Consider the following 27,094-nt stretch of genomic DNA (forward strand, 5'->3'; position numbering starts at 1 on the left):
TTTTTTTTACCAAAAATATGTAGCAGAATACAAATTGGCCTAAACTGATAAAAAAATTTAATTTTTAAAAATTTTTTATTGGGAATGTTTTATAGCAGAAAGTAAAAAATATGGCCTTTTTTTTTTAAATTGTTGCTTTTTTTTTTGTTAATAGCTCAAAATCTAAAAACCGTAGAGGTGATCAAATACCACCAAAAGAAAGCTCTATTTGTGGGAAAAAAGGACATCATTTGTATTTGGGTACAGTGCTGCACGACCACGCAATTTTCCGTTAAAGTGACGCAGTGCCGAATCGCAAACAATGGCCTGGTCATTAAGGGGGCAAAGAAACTGGTTAAAGACAGCCCTGAGCTGCACAAACTATATATATCCTGTATAATATTAATGAATACTACTGCCTGTGCACTGTTTTATAGTGAATTGACCATATTGCCAGATGCTAATTGAGCAGACAGGAAAAGAAGGCGGTGTGGAACCCTGAGCGCTGTCATTAGAACACAGGCCCTGCTATCAGCTATCACTGCTGTACGCTCCCCTTTCCCTCTTCAGTGTTTGAATTCCGCAGACAACCAATGGCAGCTTCCTCCTGACTGGCCTCCTGAGTACACGCCCGCCATTCGCTCCGCCCAGCTTTATTGACACCAGCACAATGTTTACACCGCTGGAAGGCTGGATGGCCGGTGTGGGAGCTCTCAGCTATGGCATGGGACAAGCAGGTGAGTGAGGATGGGGAAAGGAGCTCCGGGGATGGCGGTGTCTGTGCTGGATTCATAGTGTGCTCGTATGTGTGGGTCAGTGATGTGCGGTCTGCAGAGGTACTGAATTACAGCGCTTTCATCAGAGGCAGTGCCAGACCTGTTATTATAGTGAAGCACACGGGACCCGGATACGTACCCCCGTCCGCCCCATGTATACAGCACTGGTAAACAATGTGTGACGGCATATGTATTTCCTGTGTACGGAGAATAGAGAGACCGAGGCCGGGGAGTGACGTCTACACCTCCTCAGACACGTCTTCCCCCTTCCCGCCAGCAGCTGGAGTGAGCAGGGCAGGTATTGGCTGATGGATGGTGGATGTGTCCAATTACAAAGATCTACAGCAAGTTTTCTAGAACAACAGGAAGATCTGTCCAATGGGAATGCGAAGGGGCAGGCACTTGTATGAGAGTGTAGGCTGCAAAGTGAGAGCAGCTGAGGCTGAGGTGATACATATGTGTACATACATACATACATACATACATAGACTGCTCAAAAAAATGAAAGCGGTTGTATACTCATTAAAAAAAAACAAACCCTGCAGAACAAAGGCATAATGAGGTAGTATGCATTGCATACTAGCTCATTATGAAATACTTACCTTAGAACAGGCATGTCCAACCTGCGGCCCGGAACCGCAGGCAATGCGGCCCACTACCACCTGACAAATTTTTCTTTGCTGGGGAGGAAGAAAGTCTGGTCAGGGGCACGGCCACAGCAGCTTCCAACTAACGGTAGGCAGAGGCTGCCTCGGAGGGGGGAGGCATGAATGTGCAGTGTTTCTGACTCCTACCACCATGACAACTTCAAATCACTGAAGTGGTCATGGTGGTTAGAGTTTTCCTTTATTATCTCTCAGAAGAAGTAAACCTCTGTGTACTGATTCCATTTAATTTGATCATCCTCTAGTTGTACTAAATTAGTGCGGGGGGGCACAGCAGCATGGGAAGGGCCTGGCGGCATTTTACTACTTGTATACCTTAACCATAGTATATATTTTATATGCGGCCCGAGAAAATTTCTCTACACTCAATGTGGCCCAGAGAAGCCAAAAGGTTGGACACCCATGCCTTAGAATGAAGCCCAGGCACGGTCGTCTGGACAACGCTGAGGGAGCTAACATGCTCCCTCAGCGTCTCTTCCTGGTTCAACGGCTCCGGCGCTGAGTGGCCGGAGCTGCGATGATGTCACTAGTTTCACTTTCTGCCAAGATCTGGCAAGGAGCTCTGAAGGTCCACACAGTTTGGTGTGTATTGCTAGAGAGTTTTTCTTTTTCTTGGGAGGGTGCATGTAATCAGCACCAGACAGAGGGTCAGGGGTCATGGAGCCTCATAGCACAGTCCGGGGAGAATGAAAACTCCTCCTTCAAGCTTTAACCAGACATGGCTAGAAGTCACAAGACTGCTATATACTGCTGCTGAGAAAAAGCAGTTTATATTTACTAAAATAATTGCATTTCCATGTTCTGTGTACTGTGGATGACCAATTAAAGTGAATGCAGGGTTCTTGGTTTGGTAATGCTTCAAGCATTTTTGTAACCACGCATTTTGATGCCCCTCTGCTTTCCATGTTTGATGTACCATTAGCAAATCATGACAATAAGTGTGACACATGTTTTCCATGTGTTTCATGAATACGCATATGTAGCAGGTTTTCCAGGCATTGGGCCTGATATGGTCTGTCATTTTTACCGGTTACCTCTCCAGCCCATGTGCTGCGACCCTGGGTGTGAGCACTGAGACATTGACAACATCCGGCATCTTTTTTTTTTTTTGTTGTTTTTTATTGGATTTAGGGGATGGGAGAAGGGAATGAGTGGGATACTCCTTTAGGCTCAACTAGGTACAACTTTGGGACTTTCTCAGAACAAATGTCTGTTAACGCTGTCTTGATGCCAGCCAACGCTCACTGACGCTTAGAACACACTGTAGCTTGAGAAAAGTGCTGGCACCTCAACGTTAAGTCCAGAAGTCCCAGGACTGTAGAATGTTTGAACTGCTAGCACATCTGCACTGCAAAGTCACTGGTTACTCCCTCCAGCCTTGCACTGGCTTGAGGTAGAATGCTGTAAATTCCTGTATGGCTGCAACTCTTAACTGATCCTCTGTACACTGACTCTTCAGGGCCCAAACTGCAGATGCCCCCTTTAACTCTTCAGGGTCCCCTGACTAGGTACCCCCCTTTGTCACTTCAGGGTCCTCAACATAGGTACGTACCCCCTTTACAGCTAGCTGATGTCTGGATCCTAGAACCTTCTTCGGAATGGTCCCTCTAACACTTCAGGCAGACCCCCAGGGGCAATCCTCAGTACTCACGACCTGTGTAGGCTTTCCTGGGACTGAACCCCCTCTCGCTCTCTGCTGGTTCTCGGCATACCAGATCCCCTCAGCTCAAATCAGTACTCGCTGGATTCTCAGGCAGCACCCTGAGATATCCGCTTCCTCTGACAGGAGGAGAGACAGCCGTTCTCTCCCTCCTGGGACTCTGCTCCCGCCAAAGACGCTGAATCACGCACTTCCCTCAAGCTTATACCCACTACTAGAGTCCTTTGCGACAGAATCTGCCTTCTGGGGTAGTTACAAGCCCGAATGTGTTCCTGATTGGGTTTCCTTCACTGCCCTATGAGAAGCCTCTCACAGAGCCAGTGGGGAGACTCCCGCCCAACCCCCCCCCCCCCCCCCCCCCCCTCAGCAGACACACCTGAAAGCCATGACACCCTACCAAATCATGGCCCTGCTGTTAGGAAAACAAGGCCCACCATGCATTTACCTAGCACCTACCTGTAGGGTGCTACACATACAAAAAACACTCGCGTGTAAATGCAGTCTTAGCCCAGCTCCTCACTGCTCCGACATGAAAGTCATGTGACTTCTGATCCGACTTTGCTCTGCAACTTCAGTCTGACTTTACGTGACTTTTTACACTTTTTGGCATTGAAGTCGGACCAGAGTAGTGCAGGAACCTTTTATAAAGTTGGAGTGACTTGTGTCAGATCCGATAAGACGGCTCTCGTAGGCAAACATTGAATTTGAGGTGTCATGCGACTTGTGCTCTCACAAGCACAAGTCGCATCCCATGTCGCACCAGTGTGAACCAGGCCTGAGAGTCACTCTACACACAACAGTGCCACACAAAGTACCCTCCATAACAATGCCACCTCCTTATAATTCTTGTTAATGCTTAGTTTAGTGCCCTTGTCTTCAACCTGCAACCTGAGGGCCACATGCAGCCCTTTGGTACTTCTTTCATGGCCCCTGGAACCCAGCAATGAGTGGAGGAGGCACTGATTTCTATTGGTAAAGGGGTCGGGTTTGGTCCGATCTTTAACCACTTGCCTACTGGGCACTTTCACCCCCTTCCTTAGCAGGTAAATTTTCAGCTTTCAGCGTTGTCACACTTTGAATGACAGTTGCGCGGTCATGAAATACTGTACTCAAATTACATTTCTAGCAATTTTTTTTACAGATAGCACTTTCTTTTGGTGGTATGTAATCACCCCTGGGTCTTTTTATTTTTTGCTGAACAAACGAAAAAAGACCAAACATTTTGAAAAAAAAAAGTTTTTTTTAGTTTCTGTTATAACATTTTGCAAATAAGTCATATTTTCTCCTTTGCTGATGTTCACTGATGGGCACGGATTGGCACAGATGGGGCTGCATTGATGTTCAGTGCCATGATTATCTGTGTAGATGTCCCCTGTCGCACTTGCCAGTTACCGGCTTTCTTTTCCTCAAGCTGTGACAACGCATAAGGAAAGTACTGCCGATAACTGGCAAGTCTGTTTACATTGTGATCAGCTGTGATTGGACACAGCTGATCACATGGTAAAGGGCCGCTGTGATTGGCCCTTTACTGCAGTCTCAGGGCACTTTGGATGCGCGCCCCACAGGGAGTTTCACCAACCCACAGCTGACGTACACAGAGGGGCAGAGATACTCCTAATATCATTGACCAGTGTCACATGACGATATTAGGTAAATGATGTCATGAGAATCCACACCCCTTTGTTTGTGCAGCTGCTGGAAATCTCCCGCCTGTAGCTTATTGGTCCAGCAGTGATTCCTAAACTCTAGCAGTCTCTTGTAATATGTCCCTTCTCCAGTCTTCAGCCACAACATAGCCATAGTGTCTGATCTTCTTCTGTAGCATCTCATGTATTGAACTGTACTATGATTTATTCTTTTCACTTGGTGCCGCTCCACTCTATTCTGCAAAAGATCTGTGAGCAGATCCCCTGCTGATTTGGAGTTGAGCAGGACGGATTTCAGTTTTTTTTTTACATCCGTACTTGTTCAGTTTGTGTCCACATTTACACAGTTGACAGGGGTTGCCCTGTGATGGCTCTTTGGGCAGATACATGTAAACAAACTCGTGGCACTCTGAGAATAATAGACAGAAGAGATATATACAGTATATACTATTAGAGGTTGAATCTAGTAAATATCAAGACTCAGATCAAATTTTTATTTTTTTTTGCCAATTTTCAGACAGAACTGTAATGTAATATTTATGAACAGACTCCCTTGTCATAGGCTGTGGCTTGATAAACGGTACCTGCACCTGCTGTCACTCATGCTGGCCATACAAAATGTCTTCCTTAAAAAAAAAAAAAAAAAAAAAACATTTTAAGAACATTTGTTCTATTTTCAAACACACTTTTTTTTTGGAAAAAATACATTTCACTGCATTAAAAAAAAAAACAAAAAAAAAACTAAACAGTAAAGTTAGCCCATTTTTTTCTATAATGTGAAAGATAATGTTACGCCGAGTAAATAGATACCAAACATGTCATGCTTCAAAATTGCGCACGCTTGTGGAATGGCAAAAACATTGGTACTTAAAAATCTCCATAGCCGACGCTTTAAAATTTCTACAGGTTACCAGTTTAGAGTTGCAGAGGAGATATGGGGCTAGAATTATTGCTCTCGCTCTTTTAACGTGTGTGGTTTGAACACCGTTTACATATGTGCGTATGCATTCGCTTCTGCGTGCGAGCTCGGAGGGACGGGGCGCTTTAAATTTTTTTCTTCTTATTTTACCTTTTTATTTTTACCCTGTCCCTTTTAAAAAACATTTTTTTATCATTTTTATTCCTATTACAAGGCATTTAAACATCCCTAGTAATAGAAATAGGCAAGACAAGTCCCCTTTAATGTGAGCTCTGAGGTCAAAAAGACCTCAGATCTCGCATCTACCCTCAAAAGCAAAAAAAAAAGAGTAAATAAATTAATAAAAAGTCTTTTTTTTTTTTTTTTTTTTTCATCATGAAAAAAAATTGTCCCTCTAAGGCCGTTGGGAGGAACGACGTATGACGTAGCTCCGGTCCTCCAAGGCCATAGAGTCGAGTGGGGGCCAGTTTGCCCTCTCTCAACTTCCTGCCTATGACTCCATCGGACCGGATTGTTTTCCCCACTACCGATGGCTCCAGTAAGCGGGGAAAACAACCAGGAAGCGGTGGGAGGGGGTGCACCCCTCCCGGTGCCCATAAAAGTGATCCCGAGGCGAATCCGCCGCTGGGACCACTTTTATGAGAAAGAGGACCGCCGTCCCAGTAAAAACATAACGGCGTTATGGCAGCTATCTGCTGCCATAACCCCGGTATTTAAAGTCAAAATAGCAAAGTATAACTAGGGCGGGTGGTCCGGAAGTGGTTAAAGTAACGCAGTGCCACGTAGCAAAAAATGGCCTGGTCATGAGGGGGGTAAAATCTTCCAGAGCTGAAGTGGATAGTGTTCTGTCCTTAGATTTCCAGACGCATATGAGTGAAAGTGTATGTTTTTGTAGCTTTGGATAGAACATGGGAGGATTAAAACCATCTCAGTACAATAGGACACACCGATGTTTCTCCTCCTGCGAGGATCCTGGACGCTGAGATCCCGTCAGATCTAACCATCATTAGTGAGGTAAGTATGATAGACTTGAGAATAGGAGAACGCTGTCCAATAAAACCAAGTCTTTTGCTGTGCTACTGTTCCTACATTCACTGTAAGGCCACAGTATGTTCCTCCATCAATTAGGTCCCCTCAGTTACAGCAGACCATTGGCTAAATGAGGGGGATCAGTACACTTCCACTTTTGATGACCCTAGCCACAATAATCAAATGGACCAACGGTGACTTGTGACCGCGTTTAGACATCATAATCAGATGCAATAAGAAGGCCTTAGGGTGGTCCTCAAGCTGAAAATCTGTGAGCTCATAGATCACCTTCTGGACTTTTTTCCAGAAAGGGTAGATAAGCTGGCACTGCCAGAAAATATGGTATAGCGTTCCATGCTCTTGACCGCACCGCTAGCTAACATGGCGACAATACAGCAGGAAAGATTGTATTCAACAACATAGGTACTCTGTACCATTTGGTCAATAATTTGTACTCCGTCTCCTGAAACCTGTTGGAGATTGTAGACTTATGGGCAGAAAACAGAACGTGATCCCTCTGTTTCTCAAAAAGGGCGGGACATATCCATCCTTGGGCATTGTTAGAATAGCATAGGGAACCAAAAATCATATTGCAAAGGTGTCGTATCAGAACAATAATTCTCAAAAGTAGAAAGCCATCTGGAACTAGCAGAGCTGGGTTTAATGGAAGAGAGAAAATGCCTAAGTTGCAATGCCTGCCAAAAATGCAGGGGAGGGTCAATCATCTGTTGAATCTCCGGGATCGATTTCTAATTACTGGCAAAGAGGAATTTCTTGAGTTGATATTGATATGTAGATAGGAAGGGTAAGAAGCGGTAATCCGTGATACTCCCCGAAAAACCCATTGCTCCAATGACTGGAGGCATCGCCAATGGACCAGATGATTGAGACGTGACAAACTTTGCAAGGTAGTGCCTATTAAGGGGTGGGTATGAATTACAGAGGGAAGAGTACAGTATATGTCAAGGGTGCGCCGCAGTTCTGTGCTGAGAGTTTATTGAATTGACTAACAATTCCAAAATTGAATAAATGTTCTTAGAATAAAAAATTCTACTAGTGTAAGGCCAGCTAGTGACAATGACGACCTTTTGCAGCCCCTGTACAGCTGAGCTGCGTGTGAGAGTAGGTTGCACAAGAGACCAGTCAGTTCATGTGCTGATAGGAGGAGAGAGCAGAGTGATAATATGGGCTTATCACTGTGCGCTGCTTCTTCCACTGTCCAAACACAGACTGGGGCAGTTCCCGGAACTCGAGGATATCCAGAAAATAAGTACTTTGGGGGAAATATCTGGACTGATGGTAAAAATTGTAAAAGCTATTATACCGCAGAGTAGAGCTGCACGGTTCTGGATAAAATGAGAATCCAGTTTTTTTTGCTTAGAATAAAGATCAAGATTCTCTCGTGATTCTCGGCATAACATATTTTACATTATACAAAAAAAATTAGGCTAACTTTACTGTTTGTTTTTTTTTTTTTTAAGTGTATTTGTTCCAAAAAAACTGCGTTTGAAGACTTCTGTGCTTATACAGTGTGACATAAAAGATTGCAACGATCGCCATTTTATAGGGCAGTGATGGCGAACCTTGGCACCCTAGATGTTTTGGAACTACTTTTCACATGATGCTCAACTGCACTGCAGAGTGCATGAGCGTAATGGGAAATGTAGTTCAAAAACATCTCAGGTGGCAAGGTTCGCCATCACTGCTCTAGGGTCTCTGCTAAAACAAAAACTTGGAAGCAACAAGTGTCAGAAAAAAGCTGGGTCTTTGAGAGGTTAAACTGCCTCACAGCCGGAAGTTCATTCCTTTGATCTTAAAGAAGAAAATTATACATTGTAAAACATTGTGACTAATTATCTAGCAGCCTTAACAATGTTGATAAACATTTGCAAGAGGCTCTTTTCTTCTTTTTTCTTTTTTTGCTGTAAGGCCTCTTTCACACGGGCGTTCCGTATGTCCGTATATCACCCCATCCGTTTGCGGGTGATATACGGACATAATGCATGTCAATGGGATTGCGGATGTCTGTTGATGTGCCGGAGCGGATTGAAATACGGTCCGCTCCGTGTGAAAGAGGCCTAAATGAGCAGAGAATAGCTCTGTAAAAATCGAAGACATACTGTTTTAAGAGCGTGAGGGGGGGGGGGGGGGGGTGAATCGAGATCGCAATTTTTTTTTAACAGGTAATCGTGTCGCTCTACCACAGAGGTAAACCATTTCTTATAAATGCAACACTATTACATTGCTGGTTCCTGGATGTGGGCGTTTTTTATTCAAATTCCAACATTTGAGTCTGTTCGTGATTAACAAAAGGACATCTGTCCAATAGAAAATGGCTGGTGTTTGGGTCCCACTATTCTGAAAGCAGTTACAGTTTATAAAGCTGTACTTCTGTATCTTGCCCTATTTGCCACGTTGAACAATTCCGTTGATCGATCCTTGATATGTTTCCTTGTTCAGCTTGGGGTAATATAATTAGATTCTTACATGTTACAAGATCATAACAGATGCATGGCACTATTTTTGTTACATTGTGTAAAACAATTAAGAGTCGGTTCACACTGGGGCGACACGACTCCTTACTACTTCGGGGGCGACTTGTGCATTACCATGCACCACGACTTCGGAGCGACTTGCAGGGACTTCACATAATGGAAGTCTATGCAAGTCGCTCCGAGGTCGCCCCGAAGTAGTACCGGACCCTTTTTCTAAGTCGGAGCGACTTGTGTCGCTCCTATTAGAATGGGTCCTGTAGCGGTCAATGGACCGCGAGGGAGCGCGACTTGTCAGGCTGACAAGTCGCCTGATAAGTCGCGGCAATGTGAACCGGCTCTCAATCATGTGCTTCAGGGCCTGTTTGACAAATGTTTCCTTTATGTATCAGTTTGAGGAAACTTTAAGAAACCCAGGGAGAACAAGTGAACTACCATGTGTTTTGGAAAGGAATATACGCTTGATGCTCAAATAACTCTGTTGCGCTAATAAGTGCACTTTTGGATATTAATATACGCCAAGCGCAATCAATCCCATTGTGCTAAAAAGCACAGTTCTCAGCTCTTTTGTATAAGGTAATTGAATGCGTTCAGCAATTCCCAGTAATACAGACACACGCAGGCTGTTATCACCTTAGAAGCTCACAAGAATGTCCTGTCTAAGACAGGGAGCTCCGTTTATTTGAGACAAAAGGACAATTAAGTAATGACTATACTACATCAGCCAATCAGTTCCAAATGTACAGTCACACGACACAAGTTACTTACATAGTATCAGCCAATGACACGCTTGTATACGATCAAATGCACAATAGAAAGGAGGAGTAAACGATCGTGAATGAGCAGAAAAGATCGCACAGCTTCACGCCTAAAACTACACAATGAAACCAGCAAATTTGAGAATCGATAATTAAGTGAAGGCGTCTGGTTTATAAATAGGTTAACGCTTAACACAATGAAACTAGCATGTAGAACCGTGAACGTTTCTCTGATCAAACTCATGCATGTATTCCCACCACTACTATTGGTGTGAATCGCATTTAGCAAAGCTTCAGAGAACAATGCCTAATAGGATTATACTACTGTTCTTATAGACTTGGGGCTATCTGCAGGGAAAGAGCCATGCGGTTTCCGCTATGGTGATCAGGCATAGTAGAAAGACATCAACGTGTATCCCTTTATAGAGGCAGACTGATATCAAAACGATGTTGACTCTGCACCACACTACACATAGATCTATATGGCAAACAGACCTGCGCCTGGAGTGCTCGCCGAAGGAGATGTCTATTTAGAGCGACTGCGTCTACACATCTAAGGGAAGGTTTTCACTATAGGTAGTCTTTCCTCAATGCCGGTTCGCCCGTACACGCTCTAAGGCTGCATTCACACTTGAGCGTAGCGTTTTCGCACGTTTTTTTACCACGATTTTTACCGCGATTTTCAGGCGTTTTTGGAGGCAGGCATTGACATTATCAAAAACGCTGGTAATCAGCCCAAAAAGAAGCTCATGTACTTTTTTTAGCTACAGGCGTTTTGCAAAACGCTCAGATGTGAACAGGGGCCATTTAAATGAATGGGGTTTTATTGGGCGTTTAGGAATGTTTTTTTTGAGCGTTTTTGGAGCTGATAAACACTCAAAAACGCCCAGGTGTGAATGGAGCCTTAAGAGCGTATTGCAAGCAAACAGACAACAGGAGCCATAATGACAATCTAAATAAAACACGTCCTGGAAAAATGTCCACCCTAATCCTAATAAAAAATTTCCACATCACATGGTAGTACCCTGGCTGGAAACATCAGGGCCTTCGCTCTATCCAATGCTATAGAGTATTTATTACCATAAAATTGTAATTTTATATGTAAAATATGCAAGAATATTCTGCTAATTTGCAGAATGTGATCTTTCTTCTATTTCTAATTGCAAGTCATCTTGTTTTGTTCCTGTAGCAGATGTTGGGATAGAATTACTACTATTGTGCCTCAAGTAATGGTTGTAAATAATACAACAGTAGGGAAAAAATGTTTTACCTGGAAGGAGACAATTGTTTATGCCCTGTGCAGCTCCTTTTGATAGTGCACACTAATCAAATCCCATTTCTTGAGAGAGTATAAAGTTTAATCTTGTTTACTTTATCTGACTTACTATTTGCATGTATTCCAGAGTTCTATCATGATCGACACCTTTTTACTATATTGTAAAGGTGAACTTAACTTTACTGAATGCCCCTCTTCCATGCCAGCATTTAATAAAAAAATAAAATAAACAGGCACGTGCACAGATGTGCCGTCGGTCACTTTGAGGTAATTGGGAGCTGACAGGGACCAGAGGGATTAAGCCCCGGTTCACACTACTGCGTGTGCGGGGTTCGCATGTCATGTCGGAGCGCACTGCTCCGACATGACATGCGATCAGCTGTGCGGTGCGAGTTTAGCCATACAGTTTCTATGGCTAAATTCACCCGCAGCAAACACGCACAGGAGGCATTTTTGCTGCCGCATCAGGATCGGATCGCACAGCTGTTCACACTTGTGCGATCCGATCCTGTGCGAACTGCACGATCGCACTGCGATATGCGATCAAACTGGGGGTGTCATTAAGATTACATTGACACCCCCAGCGGATCGCATATGGCAGTGTGAACTGCCAGGGGTGCGTTTGCGATGCGGGAACAGGCTGCGAGTTCGCAGCCTTCCCGCATCGCATCAGTGTGAACCGAGCCTTAAGGGGTTCCACAGGAAATTATTTCACGACCAAACCTTTTGTTTACAGGTACTGTAAGATGCTGTAAGTTCTTATTATAAACATTCCTAAGACTGTTTTTTTTTTTTATCTCGGTGGTAGTTTAAAGTAGAACTCCAGTCAAAACATTTTTTATGTGTGTTTTGCATAGAGTGGGGAAACACTCTGGTTTTATTCCTGTGTCCTTTTATACCTTTGACCGCTATCACCGGAACAAGTGACCCCATTAAAAGATACTCCAGTGGGGTCACCTGGATTCCCCCCCACACCCTATTTCAGAGACATAACCGGAAGTACAGGCAGTCCTCAGGATACGAACAAGATAGGGTTTGTTCTTAAGTTGAATTTGTATGTAAGTTGGAACAGGTAAATTTTTAAGTTTTTTTTAGATAGCCTAGGGAAGGGTTCACAGCCCTGTAATGTTTGTTTTGCTGTCTGTGCCCCTTTTTAGAAGATTTCAATTCACGTTCTGTCCCTGTGACAAATGAATTTTAAAAGTTTTGGGTTGTCGGGGAAACAAGGATTGGTGATGTAAACCTTCAGTGGAGACACTTTTTCTCTTTCGTTCATTGACAGACACAGCTCCTGATCTTCTTAACCATTGGGTTATACTGTCCCCTACAGGAGTAGGACACTAGGCAGAAAAAAGTCTGGCTACGCCTATGGGCAGTCCCAGGGGATGTACTCCCTCTCTCTGCTATAGGTACTGCCTAGTCGGGAGTAAGGACCTAGTTCCTTGCTGGGATCTGTCAATTTTTTCTTTTTAGATAGACCTTTTTCTCCTGTTTTTTTTTTTTTTTTTTTTTCCTGTGGGATCTACAATCAAATGCTGAACTGGGCGACTGGCTGGATAATTTAGATCCAGTGGTCACTCACCCCAGTCTGGCCAGTAACCGTGCGCAGACCTCAGCTCCCCGCTAGTTCAGCTGCGACATAGCCCCACCAGACGGGGGCTGGCTTGTGAGTTAAACGCCTCACGAGGTAGCATACGACCGGGGTCTCATCCCGAGTCACAGCGTTCCTCCTGGCCTACAGCCCTCCCATTTCAATGGCTAGGGGTTCTGTCTGGAGTGGTGCCCGCCTGGTTTCTGGTATGGTGAGTAGCTGTCCCCCTCTCCCCCTGGAGGGTTTTGGAGTGGACATGGGCCCCTCCTTGGGACGAAAGGACCCCTGGGTTCCCCTCCTTCTCATTTGGCACCCCCTTCATCTTTCCCCCCAATCCTGACCCCCCTCCACTTAATGCTGGGGCAGTTTGTGGGTGTTCTGGTTCACCCCTTTGAGGCGGAGGCAGGGTGCTGTGCTGGCGATGGGGGGGCGGATGCGCCGCTGGCGACCAGACAATCAGCTGTGCAAGGGGGGGTTGTACTTGGTGGGGGCTCCTGCCAGGGCCCCCCTCCTGCCTGGGCCTGTCCCTGGGAGCATCGTGGTGCCGCCATTTTGTTGTAACCTGGGTGCTCAATGCACAGTAGCCATGTTTGTGTAGTCCGATGGCCATTTTGCGATGGTTTGCCATTGAAAATATCGGTGCCCATGACTGTTGAGCCCGGTGGGCAGCGATTTTTGCGATGGGAACCCATCCTCATCCCCTGGTGCTGACTCCTGGATGTTTTCACTTTCTGATCCTCTCCCTCTCTGCTGAGGATCGCTTTGTGCCTGGCGACCAGGTGGCGCTGCCAACGCGGTGGGGGTTGTCCCTTTGCAGTGTTTTCCACTTTTTGTGGGGTCCCTCTGGAGTTTTTGGAGCACATCTCCCCGCCTGATCCCCTCTCTGAGGCTGTGGGGCCCTCCGGGTCTCAACCATCTATCGATGCTCTGACTGCGGTCCTAGAGTCCTTTCTGTCGTGAGTGGAGGTGGTTTTTGGGCAACGGGCTAGCAAAAAGTGCCCCCCGCCTTCCCCTGCCTCATCTGTCTCATCAGATCCTGAATCTGATTCGGCTGCCGCGGACACGGGTCTCCCTGCTGGATTTGCGACCACGCGCCCCGAATCCTCAGATGGTAAGGATGATTCCTCCATATTTGCAACTGTGCACGAAAAGTCACTGGTGGAAGCACTGATTGTATCTGTGCGTGAGACCTTAAAAATGGAGGGCGCAGGTTCCCTTTGGCACTCACAAGCCATCCAGAGCGGCAAAGGTGTTCCCTTTTCCTCGCCTATTTTAACAGAATTGTCGCTAAAGAGTGGGGACGACCAAAGCGTCCCCTTGAAGTCCCTAAGTGATTTGCTAGGCGATACCCCTATGAGGAGTCCCGTCTTAAGACGTGGACTCTTCCACCGGTGGTGGACCCTCCAGGTTTCCAGATTGAGCAAGGCAACCATGATTCTGGATCTGGATGACAAGAAGGCAGAGGCTGTGGCCCGCAATATGTACACTCTGGCTGGTTTGGCACTGAGGCCGGTATTCACCATTGCCCTGGTGTCGTAAACTGACTGAGTGGGCTAAGCTTTTATGCTGTGACCTGGAGGGAGAACAGCTCCCCCCTGCCTTTGCTGAGCTGGCGGACCAGCTGGTCCAGGGGCTGCAGTTTATCTGTGATCATACAAAAGGAAAACCCTGGCGCTGAGAACTAATTACCAAAGAAAAACCCCAAAAAGTTGACATATGGCCAAAAATTTGTTAAAACAAAGTGAAAAAATAGCATTGAGAAAAAATCTGTATGGAAGAAATAGCCTTGGGTCCTGAGTCGGGGGTGCAGCTATCTCATAATCAATCCCAAATAATAGATGCACTGAACAAAGGAGTTTTAGTGCTCACCAACACAGATAAATACACCAAGACTAAACATGTTGGATCTGAGGAAGGGGAGAGTCCCCGAAACATGTCATCTCAAATTTTGGCGTTTATAATCTTTCCCCCATTGTCTCACTGATACTCCGTGTGTGGACCCTTTGCTGTTTATACCATCTGTAATCTGTTGCTGTGTCCCTGGTCTGGCCGCTTACATCCGGTGACGTCAGTCGGCACTGCTCAGGACACAGGAGTGCTGGAGGAGCTGGCAAGCCCTGTGTGTGTGGCTGATCCTCCTGTGCGCACAGTGGTGTCACCACATTCAGCTCGAGCGGATGCCGTGGACTGCACCCTCCTCCTCTCCTCTGTGATGCACTCCCTGGTGTGATCCTTCACCTACATCACAGACAGCCCCTTTTTATCGGCTTTCCTGGATACATCAGCAACAGCACCAGCCACCCCTGCAGGTATTGTTCCATTGCCCAGGTTTCTTATGGTGACCTGCGGATGGGGTTATTTCTTTTTGCCATCTTCCCATCGGAGCTTCTGTGGACAAGTTTTTAATCATTTTATCACATTAAACTGTGACATTGTATTCCAACATGTTTAGCCTTGGTGTATTTATCTGTGTTGGTGAGCGCTAAAACTCCTTTGTTCAGTTTATCTGTGATGCCTCTTTGGATGCGGCTCCCATAGTGGCTCTGCTCTTTGTTTCGGCAGTGGTCCTTCTGCGTGTCTTTTGGCTCAAATGCTGGTCTGCGGACCAGACTTTGAAGAAGGCCTTGGCTGATCTTCCCTTTCAAGGAGATCGCTTGTTTTGGAGCTACCCTGGATTACATCATTAAAGGTTTCACAGGGGGGAAAAAGTACCTTTTCTTCCGCAGGTTTTTACGTCCCTCAGGGTCAACTGACAAGGGCTCAAAGCCTTTCAGGGCCATCTCTGAAGGATCCAAATTAACCTGGTCTGGCAAGCTGAGAGCGGGCTTCTCCAGACCCGCGGACCAGGCACCTTCAGAATGAAGGTGAGCCCTCATCCCTATCAGGGGGTGGGAGGATGTCTTCGCTGGTTTCCAAACCCGTTGGCTTCCCTGGTGCAAGACAAGTGGGTCCACAAAGTTATTTGGTCCATTTACAAGATCGGGTTTCGCTCTTGTCCCCCGGCAAGGTTCTTTCTTACAGGGTCTGTTTGGGGCGCTACAAGACTTCGGAACGTTTTTAGGGTTTTTACTCAAACCTATTTACAGTTCCCAGGAAGGAAGGCAAGGTGCGTCCCCATCCTGGACCTTAAGGCGCTGAACTGCTTTGTGCGGGTGCAGAAGTTCAGAATGGAGTTTATTCGCACGGTCGTGGCATCCCTGCATCAGGGGGATTTTCTTGCCTTTGACATCAAGGATGCTTACATTCACATTCCAATATGTGTCGGTCACCATCGTGTCCTCTGCTTTGTCATGGGAGAGGAGCATTATCAGTTTGTGGCGTTTACCCTTTGGTCTCGCCTCTGCTCCTCGGGTCTTCATAAAAGCGTTAGCCCTGGTGCTAGCGTTGTTATGCCAACAGGGGATCGCGGTACAGAGCTACTTGGACGACCTCCTTCTGCGAGCGGAGTCTCCTACTGCTCTGGTGGAAGACCTGGAAATCCCCATACGAACTTGGAAGGAGTTCGGCTGGATTGTGAATTTTCAGAAGTCTGCTCGGGTTCTGTCCACAAAGCTGGACTATCTGGGTCTGACTCTGGACTCGGCCTTAGCCAGAGTTCTCCTTCCTCTGGACAAACTCTAGAAATTATGGGCTGCAATTCATCTCCTGCTGTCCAGCAGATGGTCATCTCTCATCATGAGGGTGCTGGGCCTGATGGTGTCTACCTTTTTTGAAGCGGTTCCGTTTGCACAGTGCCATACAAGATCCCTGCAAAGGGAGATTCTGTCCAAATGGGACAAGACTCCGGAGTCTCTGCACTATCCGATCCGGCTGAGCCGAGCATTGAAGGAGTCCCTGATATGGTGGCTTCAGTCTCTGGTGTTTCGGCTGGGCAAATCCTTCCTCTCCTTGTATTGAACAGTGGTCACCGCAGATGCCAGCCTGTCTGACTGGGAGGTGTCTTCGGCAAAAAATCTGCTCAGGGGCTCTGGACACTTTTTTTCCAGCCCCCTCGCCGTACACATTCCCGGGGTGGAAAACTGGCAGGTGGATTATCTCAGTCGGCAGGCGCTGGACCAAGGGGAGTGGTCCCTTCATCCGGAGGAGTTTCATCAGTTGTGTCTCCATTGGGGCATCCCCGAGGTGAACCTATTGGCGTCTCCGCTCAACAGAACGGTGCAGAGGTTTGTAGCTCATGGGATCCTCTAACGGGCGCTACAGGCGCACTGGTGGCCCTGTGGGGGTTAGTATCATCTGATTTATGCCTTCCCTCCTCTCAAGCTTCTGCCAAGACTTCCACGCAGAATCGAGGCAGAAGGGATTCCGATCATCTCAGTGGCTCTAGGCTTGGTATGCCGATCTGGTGCAGTTAGTTGCGATGTTCCTTAGAGGCTTCCTCTCAGGGGAGGATCTGCTGTCCCAAGGACCAATCTTCCATCCTGCTTTACAGTCGCTGGCTTTGACGGCTTGGCTGTTGAACGCCAGGTGCTGATGGATAGAGGTTTGTCTGAGTCGGTGATTCCAATGATGTTAAAAGCTAGGAAATCTATTTCTGGGAAGATCTACCATCGTATGTGCAAGACGTATGTTGTGTGGTGTGAATCTCTTGGGGTTCATCCTCGCTCTTTCTTGGTGGCTCAGATCATGGCTGCCTTTCAACGGAGGGGTTGAGCAGAAACTGGCCTTGAGTACTATCAAGGGTCAGGTGTCAGCCTTAGCGATCTTGTTTTAATGGTTTTTGACCACACACTCTCTGATGCGTACTTTTCTTCAGGGAGTTAGGGCACTTGGCCCCTCCAGTGCGGTCTTCGTTTCCATTTGGGACCTCAATTTTGTGCTCCGTCTTTCAGAAGCCTCCTTTTGAGAATCTCCGGGAGATTCCCCTGCTTACGCCGTTCACCTTACTTGGTGGTCCACAGAGATAAGGTGGTTCTTTGCCCCTGTCCGTTCGTTCCAAAGGTTGTCTCTGATTTTCTCTTGAATGAAGACATTGTGTTGCCTTCCCTGTGCCCCAGGCCAAAACATCCGAAAGGAATTGCTTTGCATGCCTTGGATGTGGTCCGGGCAATTAGGGTGTACCTGGTGGTAGCTGCAGAGTCTTTTTAGGAAGTCGGACTCACTATTTGTGCTTACAGATGGGCCTCAGAAAAGGGTTGTCCACTTCCTGTGCGACCATTTCCATATGGATCGGACAGACGGTGATTCAGGCTTATTTAATCAATGGTCAGGTTCCTCCTTTCCTTGTCAAGGCGCACTCTACTCTTTCCGTCATCAGGCGTCAGTGATGCAGGTTTGCGAGGTCGCCACCTGGTCGTTGGGGCACACTTTCACAAAGTTCTATAAAGTGGATGTGATGGCATCTGTGGATGCTTCTTTTGGCCGCAAGGTTTTGCAGGCTGTTGTTTAGAGGACCTGGTCCTCTTTGAGGGTGTATTGGGTTTTTTTTTTGTTTGAGCTCCTGTTTACCTGGTTGGCTATAGTTAGCCTTGGGAATTTCTTTTTTCGCTATTTCCACACCTCATGTTTAAAACTGCTTTGGGACGCCCCAATAGTTAAGAAGATCAGGAGCTGTGTCCGTCCATAAACTAAAGAGATGATGGGATCTTTGACTTACTCTGATGCTCATTGACAGACACAGCACCCACTCCTCTGTGGAGTTGTAATTCTTTTGACACTGCTTGTAACAAAACTGAGTACCTATAGCAGAGAGGTGTATATCCCCTGGGAGTGCCTATAGGTGTAGCCAGACTTTTTTCCTGCCTAGTGTCCTTCTGTAGGGGGGCAGTATAACCCAATGGTTAAGAAGATTAGGAGCTGTGTCTGTCAATTAACATCAGAGAAATTAATTTTATGGTAAGTCAAAAATCCAATTTTTCTCATAACTCCTTATAGGAGTGAATTTCCCTTCTTAAGGGTAAATTTGTTCTCACTTCCTGTTTCTCCCTTCGTTCGTATGTATGAATCGTTCATAACTCAAATGTTCATAACTCGGGGACTGCCTGTAACTGCAATTCTCCCCCTGATTTTAGAGAAGATCCCACCTTTTGACCACTATAACCAGAAGAGGTTTAAAGGTATTTTGGTGGGGTCCCTTTAAATTTGCCCTAACTCTCTTGTTTCTTTGACCATAGCTATTTTGAAAAATAGTGAGGCCAGTTCTCTTTTCGTTGAAACAGCAATAGAAACCTAACTGAGTTTAGAACTCATGCTCTTTGCAAAACAAGAAAAAAAATGTTTTATCTGGAGTTCAAACTTAAAAAGGCTATTTTAGATGAGTCTGTAACTTTGAACCTATTTAATTCCAGGAAAATGTGTTTCCCTTTGCTTTTCATAGTGCGTAATAGAAGACCGTAAAGCAATCCTGGATATGGACACTTCAGATTACATCAAATCACCCCCAGAAGCCAGTATTGAAAGTATTGGAGGCGGGTATGTTGACAAATGGCTAACCTTTTACGATATTTTAAAATCAAAGTCAGAATGGAAGATTCACATGCGCTTTGTTGAGGCCAGTCACCAACATTTGCTTATGCTCACAACTTTCAGTGAGAAAACTGTTTAGCATTAAACCTTTTCTAGGCCTTCGAAGTTTGAACCCACCACAACTTTGGCTATTTCCTTCTTTTTTTTTGTTGTGTATGCAATGAAAGTGTAATTCCCAACTGCATAGGAAAGAGCGCAATCCTGTATTTTTCAGAAAATATTTTTCAAGCAAGACTTTCTATACTATGTTTGCACTTAATTGTTCATTATTTCGCGTTTCGATAAAGAATCCAGTACTAGATTATCACTTTATTGCCTGGATTGGCTACCATTTGCGGTTGATATGTCCCCAGAATTTTACATAAGCCTTTTGTGGTTTTTGTAGTCTGTTTTTAAATACATACTTTGACTTATTGATACATTTATTTATATATTTAAAGCTGAACTCCAGGAATTCAGACACTTTGTAAAATCTGCTGGATTACTATGAGTTAAAGTGGTTATAAACCCTCTCCTATACCCAGTGAAGTGAATAGCCTCAGATGATACACAGATGAAATACATTTCCCTTCATAGGTTTTACATGTATATCTGCAGTCTTTCCCTTTCTACAGTGCATTGTGAAAGTATTCGCCCCCCTTGAACTTTTCGACCTTTTGCCACATTTCAGGCTTCAAACAAAGATGTAAGACTGTAATTTTTTGTGAAGAATCAACAACAAGTGGGACACAATCATGAAGTGGAATTAAATTTATTGGATATTTCAAACTTTGTTAACAAATAAGACTTAAAAATTTGGCGTGCAAAATTATTCAGCCCCTTTACTTTCAGTGCAGCAAACTCTCTCCAGAAGTTCAGTGAGGATCTCTGAATGATCCAATGTTGACCTAAATGACTAATGATGATAAATAGAATCCACCTGTGTGTAATCAAGTCTCCGTATAAATGCACCTGCAATGTGATAGTCTCAGAGGTCTGTTTAAAGCGCAGAGAGCATCATGAAGAACAAGGAACACACCAGGCAGGTCCGAGAAACTGTTATGGAGACGTTTAAAGCTGGATTTGTATACAAAAAGATTTCCCAAGCTTTAAACATCTCAAGGAGCACTGTGCAAGCGATAATATTGAAATGGAAAGAGTATCAGACTACTGCAAATCTACGAAGACTGATCAGAGATGCAGCCAAGAGGCCCATGTTCACTCTGGATGAACTGCAGAGATCTACAGCTGAGGTGGGAGACTCTGTCCATAGGACAACAATCAGTCATATGCTGCACAAATCTGGCCTTTAATTTCTTAAAGATATCCATAAAAAGTGTCGTTTAAAGTTTGCCACAAGCCACCTGGGAGACACATCAAACATGTGGAAGAAGGTGCTCTGGTCAGATGAAACCAAAATAGAACTTTTTGGCAACAATGCTAAAGTTATGTTTGGCGTAAAAGCAACACAGCTCATCACCCTGAACACACCATCCCCACTGTCAAACATGGTGGTGGCAGCATCATGGTTTGGGCCTGCTTTTCTTCAGCAGGGGGAGGGAAGATGGTTAAAATTGAGGGGAAGATGGATGGAGCCAAATACAGGACCATTCTGGAAGAAAACCTGATGGAGTCTGCAAAAGACCTGAGATTGGGACGGAGATTTGTCTTCCAACAAGACAATGATCCAAAACATAAAGCAAAATCTACAATGTAATGGTTCACTAATAAACATATCCAGGTGTTAGAATGGCCAAGTCAAAGTCCAGACCTGAATCCAATCGAGAATCTGTGGAAAGAACTGAAAACTGCTGTTCACAAACGCCCTCCATCCAACCTCACTGAGCTCGAGTTGTTTTGCAAGGAGGCATGGGCAAAAATTTCAGTCTCTCGATGTGCAAAACTGATAGAGACATACCCCAAGTGACTTACAGCTGTAATCGCAGCAACAGGTGGCGCTACAAAGTATTAACTTAAGGGGGCTGAATAATTTTGCACGCCCAGTTTTTCAGTTTTTTATTTGTTAAAAAAGTTTGATATATCCAATAAATTTCGTTCCACTTCATGATTGTGTCCCGCTTGTTGTTGGTTCTTCACGAAAAATTACAGTTTTATATCTTTATGTTTGAAGCCAGAAATGTGGCAAAAGGGCAAAAGGTCGAAAAGTTCAAGGGGGGCGAATACTTTTGCAATAGACTGTACATTCTTTAGAGTGGCAAAGTGCAGATCCTGTTAGAAATCTTGTTTTCTTCATTTAGCAGTGGGTGTGGAGTCTTGGCATACACTGTGAGAGCTGATTAGAGGAAGGGCACACCTGCCCCTCCACATAGACAGTGGAACGAAGGAACATGCAGAGCTGTACTGTGAATAGACAAGCTCTCTGCTTATCTATCTTTAAACACCCTCCCCGACACAAATTTCCAGCTGCTGTTATCTCGTGTGTCAGAACTTGTCAGAAGTGATTCTGCTGATAAGAGGAACGGAGCAGCAGAAAGACACGGCACTCAGAGCTTTGGAGCGAGATAAGTAAACACTATAAATATACATGCCCGGGTCAGATTTTTTATGAATGAGGTTTACAACCACTTTAACGTGGTTGTAAGCCACTTTACACATCCTTTAAAATAATCAATAAATTAAAATGAATGAATCAAGTCCACTTAATAACTTGAAGCTGAAGTTCTGAATGAAACAGTTCCAATATGAATAAAACCCAAAGCATAAGAGTGTGAAGGGATTCCTCAGCTGACAAAGGTACATGTAAAGGTGACTCTAAGTGCCGCTACATTCCCATCACCGAGGCTTTATCTGTCTCTCACCTCCAGACCCAGACCCTGCAGGGTCAAACAGCATAAATAAGGCTATGGAATAAAGCAACTCCAATCCTCATATCACATCCTTCTTGGATGGCTTTATCTGAGATTGATTCACAGACCACATCCACAATTACATGTAGGGAGAAAGGAAGGGAACATCTAGTGCTCTCTGTGTAGTTAAAAGCTTTAATGGCTTTAATGGTGTAAAAAATAACACTTACAATATCGAAGTCAAACTCGAGCGTGAAACAGAGGGTGTACAGCTGTCGCATCAGGTGTACCAAGATGGCCGCGGGTGTCACGTGATTTCCCCCCGTACGCGTTACATCCTGTATGGGCGTGACTTCGTCAGCGGGGATAAGGGAAACACGCACAGACCCGGCTTATAATGTCAATGTATCACCTTCTTACTAATTCAGGGTTCATACGGTCATGAAAACCCTGGAAAAGTCATGGGATTTTGACATGACACTTTCCAGGCTTGGAAAAGTTATGGAAAATGAGTAAACCCCACTAAGTTTTGGAAAAGTTATGGAATTTTTGCAACCATTTAATTTAGAAAATGTCTCCGGGCCCCCTGTATTCTGTGGGAGCGGGGGACAGTAAGTGGACTATTTTCTCTGTTTTGGGTTTAGGCGGATTAATTAGCCGCAGCGCGCTGCACAGCTGAAGCCTGGTCACTGGCCTCTTCAATATGAATAGACCGTGACAGGTTAGGAACTCTGCGGCGGAAATAGAGAAAATAGAAATAGTGCACTTACTGTCCCCGCTCCCAGGGGCGTACCAGCGGGGACGGGGTGCGCGCCCCTCCCCGCTGGTACGCCCCTGTGGATGCGGCTCCTTCTCGACATATAAAGGAAGCAATCAGTCGGCAGGTTATCCTCTCATTAATGGCCATATACAGTGCTTTGCGAAAAGTATTCGGCCCCCTTGAACTTTGCGACCTTTTGCCACATTTCAGGCTTCAAACATAAAGATATAAAACTGTAATTTTTTGTGAAGAATCAACAAGTGGGATACAATCATGAAGTGGAACAAAATTTATTGGATATTTCAAACTTTTTAAACAAAAAACTGAAAACTTGGGCGTGCAAAATTATTTAGCTCCCTTAAGTTAATACTTTGTAGCGCCACCTTTTGCTGCGATTACAGCTGTAAGTTGCTTGGGATATGTCTCTATCAGTTTTGCACATCGAGAGTCTGAAATCTTTGCCCATTCCTCCTTACAAAACAGCTCGAGCTCAGTGAGGTTGGATGGAGAGCATTTGTGAACAGCAGTTTTCAGTTCTTTCCACAGATTCTCGATTGGATTCAGGTCTGGACTTTGACTTGGCCATTCTAACACCTGGATATGTTTATTTGTGAACCATTCCATTGTAGATTTTGCTTTATGTTTTGGATCATTGTCTTGTTGGAAGACACATCTCCTTCCCAGTCTCAGGTCTTTTGCAGACTCCATCAGGTTTTCTTCCAGAATGGTCCTGTATTTGGCTCCATCCACCTTCTCATCAATTTTAACCATCTTCCCTGTCCCTGCTGAAGAAAAGCAGGCCCAAACCATGATGCTGCCACCACCATGTTTGACAGTGGGGATGGTGTGCTCAGGGTGATGAGCTGTGTTGCTTTTACACCAAACATAACGTTTTGCATTGTTGCCAAAAAGTTTTATTTTGACTTCATCTGACCAGAGCATCTTCTTCCACATGTTTGGTGTGTCTCCCAGGTGGCTTGTGGCAAACTTTAAACTACACTTTTTTTATGGATATTTTTAAGAAATGGCTTTCTTCTTGCCACTCTTCCATTAAGGCCAGATTTGTGCAGTATACGACTGATTGTTGTCCTATGGACAGAGTCTCCCACCTCAGCTGTAGATCTCTGCAGTTCATCCAGAGTGATCATGGGCCTCTTTGCTGCATCTCTGATCAGTCTTCTCCTTGTATGAGCTGAAAGTTTAGAGGGACGGCCAGGTCTTCGTAGATTTGCAGTGGTCTGATACTCTTTCCATTTCAATATTATCGCTTGCACAGTGCTCCTTGGGATGTTTAAAGCTTGGGAAATCTTTTTGTATCCAAATCCGGCTTTAAACTTCTCCACAACAGTATCTCGGACCTGCCTGGTGTGTTCCTTGTTCTTCATGATGCTCTCTGCACTTTAAATGGACCTTTGAGACTATAACAGTGCAGGTGCATTTATACGGAGACTTGATTACACACAGGTGGATTCTATTTATCATCATTAGTCATTTAGGTCCACATTGGATCATTCAGAGATCCTCACTGAACTTCTGGAGAGAGTTTGCTGCACTGAAAGTAAAGGGGCTGAATAATTTTGCACGCTCAATTTTTCAGTTTTTTATTTGTTAACAAAGTTTGAAATATCCAATAAATTGTGTTCCACTTCATGATTGTGTCCCACTTGTTGTTGATTCTTCACAAAAAATTACAGTTTTATATCTTTGTTTGAAGCCTGAAATGTGGCAAAAGTTGCAAAGTTCAAGGGAGGCGAATACTTTCGCAAGGCACTGTATATCACTTACTCCCAACTGAATCACTACACAATACACTCTAAAATAAATAATTTATATTAATAAAAATGTATATAATATACTGTTATTAATAAATATTATACTATAATATATATACTTATATTAATTAATATAATAATATACTGTTCACAATGAAAAGCAATGTACAAAGGGCTATGCATTGTGGTTATACGCTGCAATGCATGTTACAAAAACGTACAAGTGAAAATGGACCCTAAGTGTTTAGTTCTATGGGGAAGGGCAAAATAGGTGGACAGATGATGCTCATCATAGGGAAGAACAATAACAATTAGAACAAGTTTTCTCATCTGTTCAATTGATGTCCCTGTGACCCCTGGAGCAGTCAGCCAACAAGAATCTGCTTGATTTATGAATATCAGATTTTCCCCTAATTCTACTGCTATTGTAATCTCATGTCTCTGGCCAGCTGTAGGCACAGCTGTCATTGCACTGGCAAGCAGAAAACCTAGATTGCATAAGTAATGAACAAATAATGGAATTTTTGACTTACTGTAAAATCCATTTCTCTGATGTGCATTGACGGACACAGTTCCCGATTCTTCTTAACCATTGGGTTATACTGCCCCCTACAGGAGTGGGACACTAGGCAGGAAAAAGCTTGACTATGCCTATGTGCAGTCCCAGGGGGTATACACCCACACTCAGCTATAGGCACTCAGTTTTGTTACAAGCAGTGTCAGCAGAAAGCCAACTCCTTAGAGGGGTGGGTGCTGTGTCCGTCAATGAACATCAGAGAAATGGATGGTAAGTTTAAAAATCCCATTTTCTCTTTCGTTCATTGATGGACACAGCTCCTGATTCTTCTTAACCATTAGGACATGTTAAACATGAGGAGTGGGGAAAAATAGCAGAAAAAAATTTCCAAGGCTAACCATAGCCAACCAGTTAACCTGGAAGTCAACCAAAACAACTGGAGCTCACCAGAAAAAAAAAACACCCTCAAAGAGGACAAGGTCCTCTAAAAAGCAGCCTGCAAAACCTTGGGGCCAAAAGAAGCATCCGCAGATGCCAACACATCCACTTTATTAAACTATGTAAAAGTGTGCACAGATGACCAAATGGCCACCTTGCAAACCTACGTCACTGATGCTTGATGGCGGAAGATCCAGGAGGTACTAAGTAGAGTGTGCCTTAACAGGGAAAGGAGGAACCTGACCCCTAATTGAATATGCCTGAATCACTGTCTGTCTGATCCATCTGGAAATGGTCGAAGAAGAAATGTATAACCCTTTTCGAGGTCCAACCGTGAGTACAAATAGTGAGTCTGACTTGCTAAAAGACTCATTAGCTGCCAGGTACACCCTGATTGCCTGAACTACATCCAAGGAAAGCAGAGCAGTTTTCTTAGGATCTTTTGGCCTGGGATATAGGGAAGGCAACACAGTGTCTTCATTCAAATGGAAATCCGAGACGACCTTTGGAAGGAACAACGTACAGGGACGAAGAACCATCTTAGCTCTGTAACCCAACAGGTAGGATGAACGACAAGACAACACCGCCATCTCAACACACTGCACGCAGAAGTAATAGCCACCAAAATGGCCACCTTATGGGACAATGTAAGCAGGGAAACCTCCTGATATTTCCAAAGAGAGATTCCTGGATAACCGACAACATCAATTTCAAGGACCCATGGCAGTAATGGAGACCGCACTGGAAGAAAGAAGTGTCGAATTCCCTGGATAAAGGTACGCACCAAGGAAAGTGTGGCCAATGGACGTTGAAAGAAAATTGCCAAGGCCAAAACCTCGCCCTTGATGGTACTCAAGGCCAGGCACTGCTCAACCCCCCGTTGGAGGAAAGCCAAGACCTGAGCCACCGAGAAGGAGAACCCCAAAAGACTTGCACAACACATCAACTGATCCGCCAGCTCTGCAAAGGCAGGGGAAAGCTTTTCCCCCTCCATATCCCGGCGTAAAAGTTTTTAGCCCACTCGTCAGTTTACGACACCAGGGCAATAGTAAATACCGGCTTAAGCCGAACCAGCCATAGTGCAATATATGGCAGGCCAGAGCCTCCGCTCTCCTATCAACCGGATCTTTAAAGGCGTAGGACTCCTCAACCGGAATAAGGGTAGCTTTATTTACCCTGGAAACCGGCGAGTCCACTACAGGTGGGACCGTCCACTTTTTAGGCAGGGAATCCTTATAAGGATACCGCATAGCAAAACGCTTAGGGGCCATAAGAGTGCGTTTTGGACAACCCCACTGTTATGTGACAATGTTGCCAAAGTAAGCAGGAAAGGGGGAAACACCCCCGCCACAGTGGAGGACCTGTGGCGCCAAAAGGGACCGGAACCTCCGCCATGTTTAAAATTTCACGCTTTAACACAGTCAGTGCATCCACCTTTTCATGCACGGCTAGAGGAGCAGAGGAAACCTTCTCACTGTCTGAGAACTCAGGGTGCGTAGACGCAGACTGAGTAGGGTGACTCGCATCCCTGGAGGCCGAAACAAATTCAGGATCTGATGGACAGATGA

The 27,094-nt window shown here is 45.0% G+C and overlaps 1 protein-coding gene across 1 annotated transcript in view; it reads left to right on the forward strand.

Moving 5' to 3' along the window:
- The first annotated feature begins 614 nt into the window (after positions 1-614).
- The window catches only part of MPHOSPH9 (M-phase phosphoprotein 9), a 217,289-nt gene continuing 190,809 nt past the window's right edge, over positions 615-27,094 (forward strand). The window contains exons 1-2 of the mRNA XM_082258440.1: positions 615-716; positions 19,105-19,199. Coding sequence (XP_082114566.1) covers positions 699-716; positions 19,105-19,199 — 113 coding nt within the window. The 5' untranslated portion in view covers positions 615-698. The remainder of the gene's footprint in view (positions 717-19,104; positions 19,200-27,094) is intronic.

The sequence above is a fragment of the Pelophylax lessonae genome, assembly GCF_965119305.1.
Source record: "Pelophylax lessonae genome assembly, chromosome: 1".
NCBI classification, from domain to species: Eukaryota; Metazoa; Chordata; class Amphibia; order Anura; family Ranidae; genus Pelophylax; species Pelophylax lessonae.